The 17,410-nt window shown below is 41.1% G+C and overlaps 3 protein-coding genes across 3 annotated transcripts; 1 reads left to right on the plus strand and 2 right to left on the minus strand.

The window, feature by feature from the left end:
- The first annotated feature begins 1,010 nt into the window (after positions 1–1,010).
- On the plus strand, positions 1,011–3,375 carry LOC119915906 (leukocyte cell-derived chemotaxin-2-like). Its single transcript, XM_038735711.1, has 4 exons — positions 1,011–1,137; positions 1,560–1,680; positions 2,775–2,926; positions 3,141–3,375. Exons 1-4 carry the CDS (start codon positions 1,113–1,115, stop codon positions 3,305–3,307), a joined length of 465 nt encoding a protein of 154 aa, XP_038591639.1. The 5' UTR covers positions 1,011–1,112; the 3' UTR covers positions 3,308–3,375.
- Positions 3,376–3,415: 40 nt separating this feature from the next.
- LOC119916558 (SLA class II histocompatibility antigen, DQ haplotype D beta chain-like) lies at positions 3,416–11,351 on the minus strand. The gene is made up of 5 exons (XM_038736591.1): positions 11,284–11,351; positions 8,895–9,139; positions 6,839–7,123; positions 6,009–6,126; positions 3,416–5,732 (listed from the first exon to the last, which is right to left on the minus strand). Exons 1-4 carry the CDS (start codon positions 11,349–11,351, stop codon positions 6,023–6,025), a joined length of 702 nt encoding a protein of 233 aa, XP_038592519.1. The 3' UTR covers positions 3,416–5,732; positions 6,009–6,022.
- Positions 11,352–11,796: 445 nt separating this feature from the next.
- Positions 11,797–16,816, minus strand: LOC119915884 (H-2 class II histocompatibility antigen, A-U alpha chain-like). The gene is made up of 4 exons (XM_038735684.1): positions 16,660–16,816; positions 15,114–15,371; positions 13,679–13,957; positions 11,797–12,450 (listed from the first exon to the last, which is right to left on the minus strand). Exons 1-4 carry the CDS (start codon positions 16,724–16,726, stop codon positions 12,284–12,286), a joined length of 771 nt encoding a protein of 256 aa, XP_038591612.1. The 5' UTR covers positions 16,727–16,816; the 3' UTR covers positions 11,797–12,283.
- Positions 16,817–17,410: the final 594 nt, after the last annotated feature.

The following is a 17,410-nucleotide window of genomic DNA, read 5'->3' on the forward strand; positions in this document are numbered from 1 at the left end:
CAGGAGTCCAGCTGGATGATGTCGTTTGTATAGATTTGTTTACATGTTTAAAACAGTAGATCCTGATGTGTGTTGGAAACTACAGAGTCATCAGCATACAGTTTGAGCTCTCGGGGATAAAAATCACTGCAGACTTTTGGTTTTTGCAGAAACGTTAACAAGACAAATGTGTTCCAGATGTCCAGTTTTTTGTATTTAGTCTTATGTTTGTACAGAATTCATCTGTGAAGTGAAAATAAAGGTAACGCAACTTTCTAGAAAGTTTCTAATCAATGAATTTGTTTCCAGGAAATGTTTCTTCAATTCAACTTATTTGTCCCAAGTTTTGCAATTTGTGCGGCAGCAGCCGCAAAAAAACACAACCAACCAACACAGAAACATTCATATGCTCAATTTAAAGCCAAATAAATATTCATTAATCATTGTTAACTTTACTGTCAGATTGTATTGTCACCAGAATTTAGCAAATTTGTTCAGCTGACCTGCTGTGACTACAGACTAGACCTGCAACTATCTAACTACAAATCCATCGCCAGCTATTTGGATAATCGATTAATCGGTTTGAATCATATTTTAATAAAAATTCTCTGATTCCAGCTTCAAAAATGTGAAAATTTTCTGGTTTTATTTCCTCCTCTGTGACAGTGAACTGAACGTATCTGTGTTGTGGACAAAACAAGACGTTTGAGGATGTCTTCTTTTACAAGGTCCAAGGTAAATTTATTGTCATATTATAACAGGGTCGCGAGTTTGTAGTTATAGAAACTAAACAACCAAACATTAGTTGCAGCCCAACTACAGATTTATTAATTAGAAGAGTTTAAAATCACTTTTCATGTTCCTGCTGCTGTGAGCTGAGATCTCCCCTCGTGGATCAATAAACACTAACAGCGTTGTGTGTAAACTCTGAGCAGTTAGTGCGCTGCAGCAGGATGCCGTCTTGATTGTGAAATGATAAAAACCACAGAGTTTGTTTGCAGCCTGAGAACGCTGGACTTTCCACTGTGATGAAAGAGGAGCAGCAGCATCTATAAAACCCGAGTGACGCCTGAACGCAGCATCAGTGTGCACAGGAGAAGCTCTCTGTCCGGACCAGACTCTGAGACCTGAAGATGAGACGAGCCGCCGTTCTGCTGGGTGAGAAACTGAAACAACTTATCGATCCTGCTGCAGCTTTCTGTGATTTTCCCTGTTTGATTTATTTCTCAGTGGGGTCTGAACACGTGTCATGTTTCCGTTCTGTCAAATCACTGCATCAGTAAGACAAACTGTTGATTTCTATCATGAAACAGTTTGAAATCAACAAACAGGCAAAACTCTGCTCAGTGAAAATGTTTTACTGTGAACTAACTTTTGGAAAAACTTACCTCTGTGGTAACTTCAGGTGTCACCTGCTATGTGTGTGTGTTTCTACATGTTTAGAAGATGTTGTGGGGACAAACAGGTCCCCATGTGGTGACTGTCAGAATCAGAAATCCGTCTCTAATGTAAGCAACAGTCAAAACAAATGTGTGTGTGTGTGTGTGTGTGTGTGTGTGTGTGTGTGTGTGTGTGTGTGTGTGTGCTGTGCTGTGTGTGTGTGTGTGATGGCGTGAAGTTCGGTCAGCTCTGCAGTGGAAACTCAGCCAACAGCAGGAGGACGTCGGACAGCTGGGGAGAGGGACGCTACGGAGCCGGACGGTAACTCAAACTACACAATAATGCTACACACAACCACGCAGGTGCATTATGGGAAATGTAGGCACCGCCATTTTTTTGGGAAACAGACGTGTCTGACGCTCTGAACGGCAGAATCAGGTTTCTGCAGAGCTGATGGAAAAACACGTGACAGGCTTTTCATTTTGAGTTTTCCTTTTTTCTCTTTGTTTCAATTAATGTGTGAAAAAAAAGTCAAATTTGAGCTGAAACTTTTAGTCTCCAGAAAATGAATCATTTGAGTCGTTTATCAAGACTCACTCATGATTAGGGTAAAATGGGGTCAGACGCCCCCCCCCCCCCCCGTAATTCTAACAAAAACACAAAATGTCACAATTTGTTTTCTCAACATTTCTTCTGGCTGCCGCTCGTCTCACTGAACTAAAAGTTTCCTCTGTTTGATAAAAGCCATTCTGACCTGAGTTGATCTAATTCTTTTGTCAGTTAAAATAAGCTTTAAATTTATATATATACACATACATACATACATATATACATATATATATATATATATATATATATATGTATGTATGTATGTATATTTACATTAAGGGGAAGATAACTTATGCAATTGTTTTTTTATAGTTTTTGGTTAAAGTAGTAAAATGCTAGATTAGTATGTTTGGGGTTTACCTCAGACTTTCTGCTAATAAAGTTCCAGCAGCCTGACTGTTTAAAATTCTGAGAAATAAATTATAGGAAAGCTAATGACATCAGGCATGTGGAAAATCCCTTTCTCCTAAAATTTACATTTGATTAACTTAAAATTAATTTGTCAACTGTAGGTATTTATTTTACTTTATACTATGTTACCCGGAGCATGGCCTTCTTAAAGATACAAAAAAAGCTATAAAATATTATTTTATGTGTCAGCAAATAGACATTGAGCTTCTTACCACTCTCTACCCTATCAGGTCTGAGTGATTTTCTGTGTCTCTGTGAACTGAATCTCTTGGACCGCTGGTGGGACCTCGGACTCATTGATAGCGGTCTTACATTTTAAATGGATCAGTTGGACAAACACTAGATGGCCTGAGGTCTCCCTGTGAAGCAGCTGATCACAGTCTGCTGTGTTTCAGGGGCAGCAGGACCCACCAGGGTCTGGACATCGTGTGCAGCGACGGGTCGACCGTCTACGCTCCGTTTGATGTGACTCTCCACGGAAAGGTCACCGTGTACACCGACCCCGCCAAGGCCGCCATCAACAGCGGCATCAACCTGAGAGGAGAGGGTCAGTCCGCCACACAGTTAGACACTGATGTTTTATCTAACAGGCTGTAACATCCTGCTTTACATTAATGAGCCGGAGAGGAGGGAGAACATGTTGCTGCTTTAATACTTTAGTCCTGATTATACTCACATACATTTACTGCAGGACTTTTACTAGTAGCAGAGTACTTTCACAGTGTGGTGTCAGTACTTTAATAAAGGATCTGGTCCTGCAGGTCTGTGTTTCAAGCTGTTCTACGTTCGGCCGGATAAAACCTCCGGATCAGTGAGGAAAGGCGAGAAGATCGGCACCATGCTGCCCATGCAGAGCGTTTACAGAGGAATCACCTCCCACGTCCACGTCCAGATGTGCGACAGGAGTGACCCCACGCCGTACTTCTGATCCACTACGGAGGACCTCTGTGACACCTGAGCTCTTTAAATGTAGAAACTAATAAAATGTAAAGAGCAGTTTGTTGTGTTTTAATCTTTAGGAACAAGGAAACAACACAAACCTACTGAGGTTTAATATAATCAAACTTCACACCAGTCGGAACAAACATCATTTATCACAGCTTTGCTGACGACACTCAGGTATACACATAATAATAAAATCTTTTTTTAACAGAGCACTTTCCAAACCAACATTTCAAGTCATAAAAGTATTGATTTAAAACTATTTCCACCAGTTAAAACATGAAGGCAACATTTAAATTATACTTCAAATAAAATAATGTAAATCAGGGAAGGCTCTTCGATAGAAATATGTTTTGAGCCAGTTCTCATCTCAGGGCGTCATATACCGACGATTTGAGAAAGAGTGACAAAGTGTAGTTATTTGACTGAGTGAGACGCTCTGGGGCGTCCCGTACAGACCGGAAGTGCTAGCTAGCTAGCGTTAGCTACGTTCTTGATAAAGGTGTTGACAGCCCCCTGAAGCCCGCACCCTTACCACAACCATCAGAAATATTAGTGCCTAAACCTAAGTCACTGAATTTAAGCATGTTAACCAGCTGATGTGCTAACAGGTAGGGTTAGCCTCCCTTGTGTTGCTGCAACGTAGCAAACGGGGGCGTTTCATACGGACGCTGAAGGGTACCTTTAGAGTAAAATCCTTACGCTTTGTCAGTTATGATGCATTGAGATGAGAATGTGTTGGTTTTAATGGGAGAATAAAAAGAGTTCACTGATTCAGAGCCTCGGCGCCCAGGCTGCAAACTCGCCGTCCTCTCTGGAACAAATAAAAGCCGGGGTCGTCCAGGACGAGCTCAGTGGAGCCCTCAGGCTTTGACCTCACTTACAACCTACTCGACTGCCAAAAACATGTAGGTAAAGTTAAATGATGAGTTTTATTTGCCCCAAAGTGTGATGTATATCTGAAGACCAGAGCTCTCACTCTTTCTTCATCACATCATGACAATGATCAAATCTGAAGTGAGGAGTTTGAGTCATTTTGGATTCAAGTCTCAAACTCACATCAGCAGCATCAATAAATGCACACGACCAAAGCTCGACGCGTCTCGGCCTGATGTGATGCTGAAAAACTGATTCACTGTCTTCTGGGCGGGGCCAAAGGTCGCATGGGGCCGGCTTACACCACCCCGTTGAGCGCCAGCGCTCCGATGACCAGCAGACTGCCATCCAGGCCAAACAGCTTGGCGAGCTCGTGCTGCAGCGTGGCGTACAGGAAGCTGCCCACGCTCGCACCTGAGAAAGACAGACAGCCAGAGACTGACAGCTCGACACGGCAGTTCATGCTGTTCTGTCTTAGGGTTAGTGACGTAAGACGCTATCAGCAAGAGACGCCACTGTCACGTGAACATCTGCGAAGAGGGAGTTTAGTAAACAGAGGGAGAGGGCGGACAGGAAGTGACATGGTCATGTGACACATGTACCTGTGGTCCCTATCCCCAGGGCCAGGACTCTCTTCTAGTCAAAGTACAGACAGGTGATGGTGAGGGTGGCGGCGTACAACAGAGCAACGCCGACACCTGAGACACACAAGAGGTGAAACCAGTAAACCATCACCATGAACACTGTAGTTTATTCTGACTCAGTCCCAATCACAGGAGGTGGTGTGTGTCTGTAATGATGTTTTTTCTGACATTAAAGTTGAATTGAACTGAACTGAATGTCGTTTTCCAGGAGTAAAGGAAATGGTAAAAATAAGTCTGGATCTGCATTCGATTGCTCTTCCTCAAGGACCTGAATGTGTGTTTCAGCAAAACTGGATCTCAATAGTGAGAACTAAATGTGAAAGTATATAGAGAGTTGAATTTTCAGTGAGGATCAAATACAGTTTCAGAGCAATTCAATTCAATTATATTCAGTTTCAAGTTTATTTGAATTAAGTTAAAATATTTTTTTGAAATTGTGCGATTCAGATTTAATTTTTTAATGCAATTATTTTAGTTAAACCAAATTCAGTTCTATGCAATTATTGAAGTTAACACAATCAGCTGCTAATATAAATGACTCATATTCTGTTTCTAGTGAGACATTTCTGCCCATCATTGTGTAATCTCTTTGGTTAATTTAAATATGACTTGTAGAGTTCATTGGGCAATAATCTCACATGGAAACTGGGCACCAAAGTATCTGTGCTGGTTTCACACTAATGTCCTGGAAGATCCATGCTGACTGCCTCATCCTTAGTGATCTTCTGGCAGGATCTGGAAACGTTTGCCTGTCTGCCAACAAAAATGTAGCCAGGCCGCAAATCTATGCTGTATAAAGGTCCAACACTTGATGATGTAGTTGGACTTCAGAGCCACACATCCATCTGGGCTGGTGAGACTGGAAAGCAGTACTTGTTCCACTGTAATGTCCTGCCAAAAGTTGAGACCAAACTTTAGTGATCCACAAACTGACAACAAAAATGACTGTTTATGCTGTTTGTTCAAGCAGCTTTTTACATTTACTGTGGCGGCGACCTCTAGTGGCTAAAGGAGGAAGTCATGTGACATTTATTTATCTATTCATCTGTTGTGTAGGTCAAAAAAGACCTATTTTGTCGCCATGTTGGAGGACATGTTGGTAAATATGCAAGCCAGTAGTAAACCTCTACAGTAGTGTCTGGAGAAACATCAGTTTCCAGGACCCACCTGGCACTTCCTGCTCAGTGTGTCTTCCTCCATAAACATCCCATCGCGCAGAGCAGGACAGTCACTCCAACCCCCAGAACGGAGCCTCCCAGCGGCAGCCCGACCACCTCGGAGTACTCTGGAGAGGCAGAAACGCTGGTTATGTGATGGACACACAAGGTTGCACATTTTGTTACTGGACAGTTGCTAGTGTAGAGGAGCGCAGGAACAGAGGGGAGAGAAAGAGTTTGACACTAGAACAACGATGTTGCTGCTGGGAGTTTGGCTTATCTGTATTGCTGCTGTTTGGATTGTGTCACTTGCTTATAATACTAACATTATATTAATGGTAAGATGTCCATAAGAACATTGCAACAGTTGTGGTTGCTGTAATTGTTCTGGCTGTGAAGAGATCCCATCCTAAAGTGATTCCAGCACGGTTTGTGTTGAAAAGTGGTGGGATTTTACTCCGCTGTGTTTTATGTTGTGTCTCTTCTCTTTGTTCCTTTCTCTGTGCTGGAGTTCTTTAAAGAGCATTATGGCTTCATCCAGTTTGTTATTAAACTTGTTATGAACTTAAACTATCATCACACAAGTTTAGGCCCCGGCAGTTTGGTGCTGCATCGCTACGATGAGTGGGTACTATCACGTCTAATGGAAAACAGGGGCATCACAAGCGAGTCGAGTTGAGCCGGGACCGTGCCGTGAAAAAGTGGCTAAAGCAGTAATTTTATGATCCTTTCCTAAACTTAACCAAACCTTCACCGGCTGAGAGAGACGTCACATCTACTGCTTGTGGATCTAGATTGACAAACTGTGTATTTTGTTATTTTCCTTTGGTGTACTGGTACCCAGGTGCAGAAGCCGAGGCTCCTGCAGCCCCACGTGCTCCACCACGCAGCTGATGTTTTGCCCCGTCTTCAGGCTGTGTTCCAGGTGGGAATGGATCTGGTAGCGCCAGGCCCCACCAGGCATCTCTGTAAGAATCACACCTGGGGGGTCTGGTATGGGGACACCATCCCTCAGCCAGGACAGTCTGATCTGCCGGGGGTAGAAGTTGTAGGCACTGCAGACCAAAACCACTGAGCCTCCACCGCTGCCAGACCTCACTGTCTTCAGCCTGGTGACAGGAGGCACTTTAGGAGGAAAATACTGTTAGCAGCTTCACAACTGACCCGAACAACAAAGGCTAAAACACAAGTAAAGCAGTTGTGTTGCTAAATGCCCCAGAGCTGCTAGAAGCATAGCTACCCATCAAAATCCACTGAAGATGCAACTAATGACTTTTGTTATTTTGATGAATAAATACATAGTTTTGTGTATAAAATAGAAAATCCTCGGTTCAGCCCAATGCGATGTCTTCAGATGTCTTGTTCTGTCCAAGGACAGTTTGACCTGCAAACTGGAGGAGCTGGGCATTGAACCGCCAATCTTCCAACTAGTATAGAGGCCCCTGTTGATTAATTAATTAATTAATGTTTAGATTGTTTCATTGGTCTTTTAAATTATTGGATGGCCTTGCCATCTTAATGCCTGTTAGGTCACATGTTGACTATTCCTGCAGTCAGAACTAAAAAGGACTACAATTAATGATTATTTTAATTATGGATGAATCTGCTGATTATTTTCTCCATTCTGAAAATAGTGATAAATGTAGTCCCAGTTACTCAGAGCCCAAAGTGACGCCTTCACAATGTTAGTTCTGTCAGTCCAAACCTGAAAATGATTAAAGCAAATCATCCTGCTTAAACGAGGAGGAAGAAGAGCCCGAGGAGAGGAGATCTAATAGTACAACATTTTCCTGATTATACTGAACAGACTGAAGTTCATTTCCTGCATTTTGGAGACATTTTCTGCACCATTTTATGGAGGAAATGTCTTTATTTATATGAAGGGAAACAAAATTAAGGTAATTAAAAATATCAAAATGTAGTAATATACTATATAATAATAATAATAATAATAATAATAATAATAATGTTTTCCTACTGTGCCTTGTTTCATTTGTTATTTAATATTTCTTGTCGCTGTTGTTCAGAACATTTTCAACAAAAGCTTCCAAAAAGTGCTGGAGACATTCAGATTCTGTCCCCAGCGTCCCCAGTATAAACCACACCTGTCTGTCAGCACTGTTAAATGTCCCGCCCCATCCAGGCTGTGATTGGTCGGTTCATGAAAAGTGACGAGCAGCGCGAGCGAGAGAAAAGGCAGGAGGAAAGTGTCTGTAAAGGCTGTAACATTACAGAGATCTTCCTGATCCAGGGACGTGGAGTTCCTAGTGGCAGGGCTGCCCTCGCAGCACATCGTTTCTACGTCTTAATAAAAGTGCTCACGTGTTTGTTTGAGGAAAATAAAGAGCTGCGAACTCGTTTCAGGTGGACGCAGTTACTCAGAGCTTCATGATGAGGAACATAAACCCAGTCAGAGCTCTGAGGAGAACCAACTATCCAGAGTGGGCCTACAGAATATTTTAATCCTGTTGCCTTAATTTATTCTTTGCTCTTTGTTTCTAATGCAGAACATTTATTACAGCTTTACTGCTGTTACGAATAAACAGAGTTTCTGATGCAGCACTTTCATTATGTTCAAGAAGAAGGAAAAGAACTTTCCACAGCCTTATCAGACCTAAAGATATATTAGTACATTTAAGCTCCTTCAATCATTAAAAACAACATAAATGTGGCTAGTAAAAAAAATAAACTAGTAACTTTGGTAAATCACAGGTGAGCAAAAAGTTAATATCAAGCCCTGATGATGGTATATATATATATATATATATATATATATATATATATATATATATATATATATATATATATATATATATATATATATATATATATATATATATATATATATATATATATATATATATATATATATATAATAAAGTATTTCCTTGATTACCTGCTTTGCCCCGAATGGTTCTGTAGATCAGGTCAGCTTGGATTTTGCAGTAGTAGTTCAGGTCGTTTCTCCTGACTCGCAGGTAGTGAGTGTCATTATTTACAATGTCTGCAAACACTTTTCCATACTCTGTGAATCCCACCACCTTCTCTGTAGAGCTGTTGTACAGTGCCTGCAGTCGGCCGTTGTACTGGTACTGAATTTGGTACAGCACGTCACACTGTGAGCTCCATCTGCGGTCACTTCTGTAGAAAATAATATGACATACAGAGAAACTATCAGTCAACGTTTAAACCGCTAAAGACCGAGCAGCAGCTGTTTTGTTTGATCCGGTGTGAACGTGAGCAAAATAACCAACTGAGGCAGAACTTCATTCAGGAGCCAATCAGCTGACTGAGAAAACCGTCCGCCGACTACCTGAACTCCCAAATGCCAGTGAGTACAGAAGAACTTACAACACTTCGTTATAATGTTTTCTAATTAGTTACTGTGGCAGTATTTTGTCATGTTAAAGAACTCAGTACCTTTGAACCACCAAATGTATTACCTGTTTGTTGCAGAAGTAAACAGAGAAGAAGCAGGACACACAGACGCTGCTGATCCATGTTCATCAAAACAAAGTGAGAGCTCAACCAATCAGGGCACAGCTTGGAGAAGAGTCACCTGTTGATAGGATGGACTTCTCTCTGAAGCCAGTGGTGCTTTCTAATCCTGCCCAGAGCTGGGATGAAAGTCCTTTATTATATTATATATATATTATTACTTGTTCTAGGCTTCAAAGTAATTTAGGTTTCTTCTGGGAGATATATATATATATATATTAGATATTTAACAGCGGCAGGCCAGCTGCTCTGCCTCTTATCATCATGTGCAAACACACAACAGCAGATCTACGGTCTCAGCCTAATGTCGGTTCACACACAGCTGCAGTAAGAGATGCACAGATTAGGTTTTCCTGGCTGATTCAGTTACTGATTTTTTTAAAAGGTCTGACCTGCTGTCTCTGATTTAGGCAAATTTTATTTCTTTTTAAGATCTATAACTGACAACATACACAAACATTTTTCTAACTATTTATTGGAAAAATCTATTTTTATTAGGATCCCCATCAGCACCAGTATAAATGGTCTTATTTATTATAAAACAGCGTTTTCACCGGAAGGAGCTGAAAATAAAGTGAACACCATTTTAATTCTACTTAATTTGTGTTTAATCACAAACTACAGTAATCTGCTCACCTGGCTTTTCCCCGTCAGACACACCTGCACCTGTCTGTCTGCTCTGACTTTATGACTTTATGATGAGCCGCGTGTGGAGGCGGCTTGTTGTTGGTCCCACGTGGTCTGAATGACGTCGTGACCAACAGCTGTGTTCACTGAGTCTTCACCTGCTCCCTGCTTTAAACATCCATCGCGTCTCTTTCTGGGTTTCTCTGCAGATTCAGGGAGCTCTGCGTGAATGACTTCCTCACACCTGAGACATGTTTAGCCTGTGTGTGTCTGTGCACACCTGTGAAACACCTGTGAAACACCTGTGAAACACCACGCAGCCTGTGTGTAACGTTCAATGTCACCAGCAGGAAATTGGATATTTGACCCCGCCCCGGTCACCGGTCAGAGAGTGAGAGAAGGAAACGGCCTATTTCAGTCTCCAGCTGACTAATCTGCGCATTTCTATCTGTCAAAGGCGACTTACAATCAAACAAGTTACCAAACAAGCTCGGGTAATGTTACAATAAAAACAGCATCATCTGTATTAAAGACAAAAGAATCAGTTCTTCCAATGTTTAAAGTGCATAAAACAGCCCTGCAGCCTGCTGAACATTACTGGAGCTCCACAACTACTGACGGACTTGAACTGGTTTTCTCCCACCGGACTGCTGGGAGGGGGAAAGCTGTGGACCAAACCACCGTGGCAAAGAGAGGGGGGGGACTCAAAATGTTTCTAAACTTAAAACGAACTTTAATTGCTCAGTTTGCGTTGGTATTGTTGTACTATTTACACAGTTATTCTAAGTATATATCATTATATTATTGAATGGTTTTTAAGGGGGGGGGCACCCCTCAGTCAACTTGATCATTTTGGAGGCTGCTGTTGAACTAGATTGTTTTATGCTGGTGGGCGTGGTTCAGCAGGAGGTCGCAGTGCACACTTCTGCTCTAAGTACATGTTCATGAGTTTAGAAGGTGAGATATGTTAGTTTTGTAGAAACAATGTAGGCTGCTAGTTTTGCATTGAAAGACAGAGGCAAATTAAATCAAGCAGTTTAAAAAGACAAAGTTAAAAAGAAATAAGATTCCACAATAGTAATACAGGATAGAAAGAAAGATTTGGACCACGCCTTGAACTCATTCACCTGCCCTTGACACTGTATTCCCATCCTTCCCACCTGAACCTCTTTCCTTCTCTCTCTTTGTCTGCCTCCCTCAGTCCTCCCTCCAGATCTGTTCCTCTCATATCAGCTCAGCTGTATTACATGCAATAAACTGTTCTGAATCTACATCTTGCAGGCATGGTCTTTGTTAGTGAAAACTAATAAAAGGCTGTTTTGTAAGTGATTAAGAAGACGTCACCAATCCTGCTTGCAGGCTCATAGGGGAGCAACAATTCAGCAATATAGTGGGAGCAGAAGCATGAAGCGTTTTAAAAGTGATCAATAACGTCTTAAAATCAATTCTAAAACTTACAGGTAACCAGTGAAACAGGTCTGATGTGATCTTGTCTTCTATTGTTTGTGGAAAGTAGAGCAACTGCATTTTGTTTCAGCTGAAGTTGTGAAATAGTTTTATAGCTTTTCCCTGAATAAAATGAATTACAATAACACACATTAGGGTTAGGGTCAGGAAACAAAGCCAGACACCAACACCAGAGACAGACCGTGACCAAAAAAAGCTCTGACACATTCAGAACTACTATGTTTTTAATAGAATTTGCATCTTTGGCCTCACATCTATGTTCATGGAAATTGATGCTCTTAGAAGATTGTTGTTGGATGTAATTTAATACTTTAATGTCAAAATATTTTAGCACTGTGTAGTTGTACACATTTTCCAGTATTACGTTATGATGGTCAATTAGAGAATTTACCAACAGTCATTTGAAAATCTAATCACAGCTGCAGCAGAAGAAGTCTCTCTTCTTAAACTGATGATATCAAAAGATAAGAAATCTCACTTTGAGTTAGGTTAATAAACAACTTTTTAGGTTATGGTCTTGCCAATCTTGTCTAAAAAGAGACGACACACAACAAAGGAAATGTTGGATGCAATCTTCAGTATAGATCGATATAACTGAGAATAAAATGTTCTACTGTGCAAATGAGCATATGAGAAAGTTGTAACTTGGTAAACATGTTAAAAAGTCTTTGTTCGTGTTGCGGTCTGGAGATTTTACCCAGCAACCCTGTGGTATGCAGCCCGCCAGCAGTCAGACAGCTGACGTCGGAGGGAGTCGTTAGCAGAAATGATGAAGATGACAACTCCAAAAGTGAGACAGACGAGTCCCAAAGAAAGACACGCCCACGCTGCTGCAGAACCCACCGACCTGGAAGGCAGCTCTGGTGGAGAGCAAACAGTGTGATTCAGAAGTTGTTTTTAGCAAATATTCATAACTCCCTCAACAAAGACACTCTGCTGGGACTTTTCCACAACAGGAATTTAGCGATCTGGAACCGGCAGCTGTGTTTTATAAACCAGGACGTGCATCTTTGACACGTGTTGCCTTATGGCGTTATTTTTTCAGCCATTGCTTGTCCATCATTTGTTTTATAAGCCAAGTTTGCCGTTTTGTCTCTTTCAGATGATTCTGTTTAAGTAGCAGCTTGTTTAGAATATTTGTTACCTCCTGCATTTTGTTGTGTTATGTCCATTTTCAGATTACACGCAAAAAAACCATCTCTATGAATTGAGAATTTTACAGTCTTTGTGCTTAAATTAAGCTCAATGTACAGAATCTCACAAAGTGAGTCCACCCTCACATTTCTGTAAATATCTGATTCTATCTTTTCATGTTTCAACACTGAAGAAATGATTCTTTGCTCCAGTGTAAAGTAGTGAGCAGCTTGTATAACAGCGTAAATCTGCTGTCCCCTCAAAATAACACATCACACAGCCGTTAATGTCTAAACCGCTGGCAGCTAAAGTGAGGACACCCTTGGAAAGTGTATCATGATTTAATAGGACAGAACTGAGGGTTGCCTCCTATAGGCTTACTTCCAACTTAAGAACTACGTTTAAGATCTAAGTTGTCCTGGTTATGTATAAATCCCACCCTTCACAATATTTCTGATATGCTACTGTATTTACTCAACAATACGCCAGCACGACAATGATCTTAAACACACATCACAAGTCGTTATGGATGGCTAAACCAAGCTTTTTAAATGGATCCCCCAAAGTCTTGATCACAGACCTCGTTGAAATTTCTGTGGACTGGCCTGAAGAGGTGAGTGAATGCAAAAAAACCCCCCAACAAATCAGACTCTACCAATTCTATCACGAAGAGTAATCAGAAGAGAGTTCTGCCATAAGCGTGTTGATGGATACCAAAGGCAGCTGAAAGAGCTGAAGGGAAATGTGACCAAATACTAGCTGTGTTGTGTGTTTTATTACTGTATTGTTGTATTTTCTGATGACACGCAATGAATTTGTTTCTGAATGTTTTCAGTAAAAAGAGAAGTGTGTTTTCCAATCATTCTGTAAAATAACCCCCGCAACAACACACATGTATAACCTTTGGACCTCAACATTGCAGTATATTTCCAGAAACCCTTGGATCCTTCTCACCCCATGTTTTGGTGACAGGGCGGCTCAGGGCTTGATGCTGCACGCTGCAGCCCAGCACGTCGTCTGTCTCTGGATGGAAAGAGAGGCTGGCCAGCTGACTGAAGGTCCCGTCTGTCTCAGGGTGGAGGTTGCTGAGGGCCACACCTTCTGTCACCTGGACACCATTCTTGGTCCAAGTGATATTGGCGGAGGGGGGGTAGAAGTGACTGATGTAACAGTAAAGGGTGTTCTCCTCCCCCTGTTCTGTCTCCTCCATGGGATAGATGAGCACTGTCGGGGCTTTGGAAAAGAGAAGGACATGGTTTATTAGAACATTAAGCCCTCACAGTGTATGTCCCCACTATTAAGACGTCACGGCACCATTTTGACAAATCATGGTCTGTATTTATATAAATGTCTCATCAAATCAGCACTGAGTGTCACTGAGCGACGTGTTTTTTTTATCTTGCTCTTATGTCACGTTCCAGGCAACTCGGAAATTTCCGACCTCCAACTAGAAATAAACACAGGAAAAAAGGAAAGAAAACATTCACACAAGAGTAAGTATTCTTGTGTGAATGAAAATAACTCGGAAAGGAAATAATAACCCCAAACCGTGACAATTTAGACAAAAAACAAATACTATTTGAGACAGACTTTGTGTGATATTTCTGCAGAAACTGACGTCCTCACATTTCACATTTTTGGGAGTCAAAAATGAGGCTTTTGCACATCATAATGTCCATGATAATTGTTCTCAGTGAGAGTGGACTAAAACTTACTTGAACTCAATCAATCATGTCCCTTTGGCTGGATGTCACCAGCATCATTAAAGGTATCTGAACTTATTATTACTTATTTTACATTGAGGTTGTAGCTGAAAGTAAAACTGGAACAGAAGAGAATATTATTGTTCTTCATGGAGTGGTGACCAGAGTTTTGGTGTGTGCCACTGCAACATACCGGGCTGAAGCACTGTCGCTGTGACTGTTTGTAGTCCTGGTTTGGCTCTCAGCAGGATTCTTGGGAGTGATTTTCAGACTGTTGGATAAATACAGTATTGCTGGAATGTTCAGTGTTTTGACTTAAAGTTGTACTGCAAGTTTACAGGATTGGAATAGATTTTTGGTGGTGACAACATGGGCCTGTATTTATCAGGGCTCTTACACTTCCTCCTAGGAACCATGCTGAGAGTTAAACAGTCCTACCTCAGAGTATTTGTGTCTCTGAGAATAACTGGCTAGTTAGATGGTTGATGAAGTGGTTCCTATTACACTGAATTTACAGGCCTTAATTTTGGTAGGGTATAGCTTTTGGATGAGCTGCACAGTTTCCTTTGCTAATGATTCCTCTTGAACCACTATGGCTATCACAAAAATCCCTACTATCTAAATGTGTTGTCCAGGAGACCCCCCCACCCACTATGTGTGGAGTAAACAATGTGTCTTCTCTTTACCCTTTTCTTCAGTGGGACTCCTGTCGATCTGCATAGCTTTAGAGAGATAGTGTTTTAATAGTCTCTCCCTGCTAACAAGAGCCAAAACGTAAAACCCGCTTGACAGCACATCCTTCAGCTCCTCAAGCAGTGGTGCTGTCCAAACTGCTTGTCCTTTCTTGAAGTCAGCATATATCGCCTGGTCTCCATCCCAATGCATTTGTACCTGACAGTCACCAAACTCATGGCAGCCGTAGAACATTGTCCCTTCATGAAGAGCTGGAACAGGAAAACATGAAAGTATCCAGATGAAACTTTGCTTTGGTGACAGTTGGATTTAATGACATGGTAAACAATTCTCCTACAGCACAGTGCTATGGGTAATGAAAAATATAGTTATGGTTATACAGGTGTAACGGTAGCTATGACTATGACAGTAACTGGCTGGTTTCTCTTTGCAGCACTAAAGATATTCGATCCAGTTCAATTTTATTTAGGGCACATTCAGCCCAGGAAAGTCCGCTGGTTCACTTGCTTTGGTCCAGATTCGTCTCATATGAGTTATCAGTTATCACTGTAATTAAAGATCTGTATTGATTACAGCTGGGTCTCTGTACAGTTGTTTAGTCTGCACCCAAGTGCATTACTGTATTCACACCTCCCCAAAAATCGGCCCCAAGGAGAGAAACAAGTTTGATTCAACTGAATCAAAGAAGACAGGTGTGAATACACTCTTACATGGCGCCAAACAGACAGTTATTAAGTTGATGTTGGTGAGTGGGAAACTACTGGCTGTGTGTGGGACGTGAAATCAGGTGGAGGCTATTGTTATAGATGAACAAATAAATATTACAAAGGGTACAGTCTGGACCTTACATGAAAAGTGCATGTGATAACTTCTGTTATAACAACAACAATAATATAGTAATACATTTTATTTCTATAACGCTTTTCAGGACACCCAAAGACACTTTACAATAAAACCAGTAATTTTGTGCATTTCAAAATAGATAAAATACATAAATAGAAGATACATGTGTGTTGTAAAACCACAAATACATAAAAGCATATATATACATACATAAAATAAGTGAAACATCAGCTGAAGATATGATTGTAAAACAAGTTAACTGAGGTTAGTCACTAGTCTAGTTGTAGCAGTAAAAGCAAGATAGTGGATGGCATCTTATGTGACAAATGAAGTGCATCTGACTTTTAGTTTCACTTTTACAGAATCTTTCTTTTGAAGTTTTTAGATACTGGACTCGATACTTTGGCAATGGAGTGTTTACAATAGAAAGTGCTATCGCTGCCCTGGTAATGATAAGAAAACACATCTGGAGATACTTCCTCTTTTAATATTTCCCAGAAGAAGGCTAAGATAATAAAAGCTGGAAGTAAACGTAACTCATAAAGTCATTTTGAATTGGAAAATAGTAAAGCTAAATCAAGTTCAAGTACCTGGCAATAAACCTCACTCTGATTCTTACGAAAAAAAGTTTGTTGTTCTTCTGCCTCACACTGAAATTTGTGATTTAAAACACTTCTTAAAAAATCAAAACTTTACCTGCATGAGCTGTGTAGAAAAACTGACCCCAAACCAGTAAAACCAGTAAAACCAGTGAGGAGTCCATGTGGTCCAGTCTGTTTCTTTGTACGAAGACACAATACAATCTGTGTCCCAACTCTAAAAAGGAAACTAAACTTACAGTGACTCACAAGTGTCAAGCTAGCAACAATTACATATGTTACACCTCGTAACTTTCAAAATAAAAGCCTTGCTGGTTATGAGAAAAACACAAAAGTACAATTAAGATTTTTAAGGTTGAAATAGAATAGACTAAGGGAATCTGAAAGAAACAAAACTGCCTCGATCCTGCAGAGTATTGATACACACACACAGTATCTTATCGGTGTGAAGCAGCAGCTGTGCAGCTCTGACCTTCATGTTCAACAGAGAGTTTCATGCTGATCCAAACCTCACTGAGCTCTGAGTCACTAACATGGTCAGGAGAACGAATGAGACTTTAAGTGCAGCAGCCTGAAATATCTCTAAACATGGTCCAAGTACCACCCGGCCCAGCCGGCACAGACACGTGACCCGGTGAACACTCAGTGTGCGCAGACCTCAGTCCTCAACGGGACAACGGTCTGTGGAACCGCACTCCTGCCCTGCAGCACCCCTCATTGGAGGTGAGTCCCCACACCGTGATGGCGTCTCAGGTTTGGGTGCCAACAATGTTGTGTAATACAAATGCACACACAGTCAAGGGCGTATTTTCCACCTGTTCTGCCAAATGTTGTATTGGTGTGAAAGC

Source organism: Micropterus salmoides, unplaced genomic scaffold (assembly GCF_014851395.1).
Source record: "Micropterus salmoides isolate LMB-PRFRI ecotype aquatic unplaced genomic scaffold, ASM1485139v1 Ms_hic_scaffold_21, whole genome shotgun sequence".
NCBI classification, from domain to species: Eukaryota; Metazoa; Chordata; class Actinopteri; order Centrarchiformes; family Centrarchidae; genus Micropterus; species Micropterus salmoides.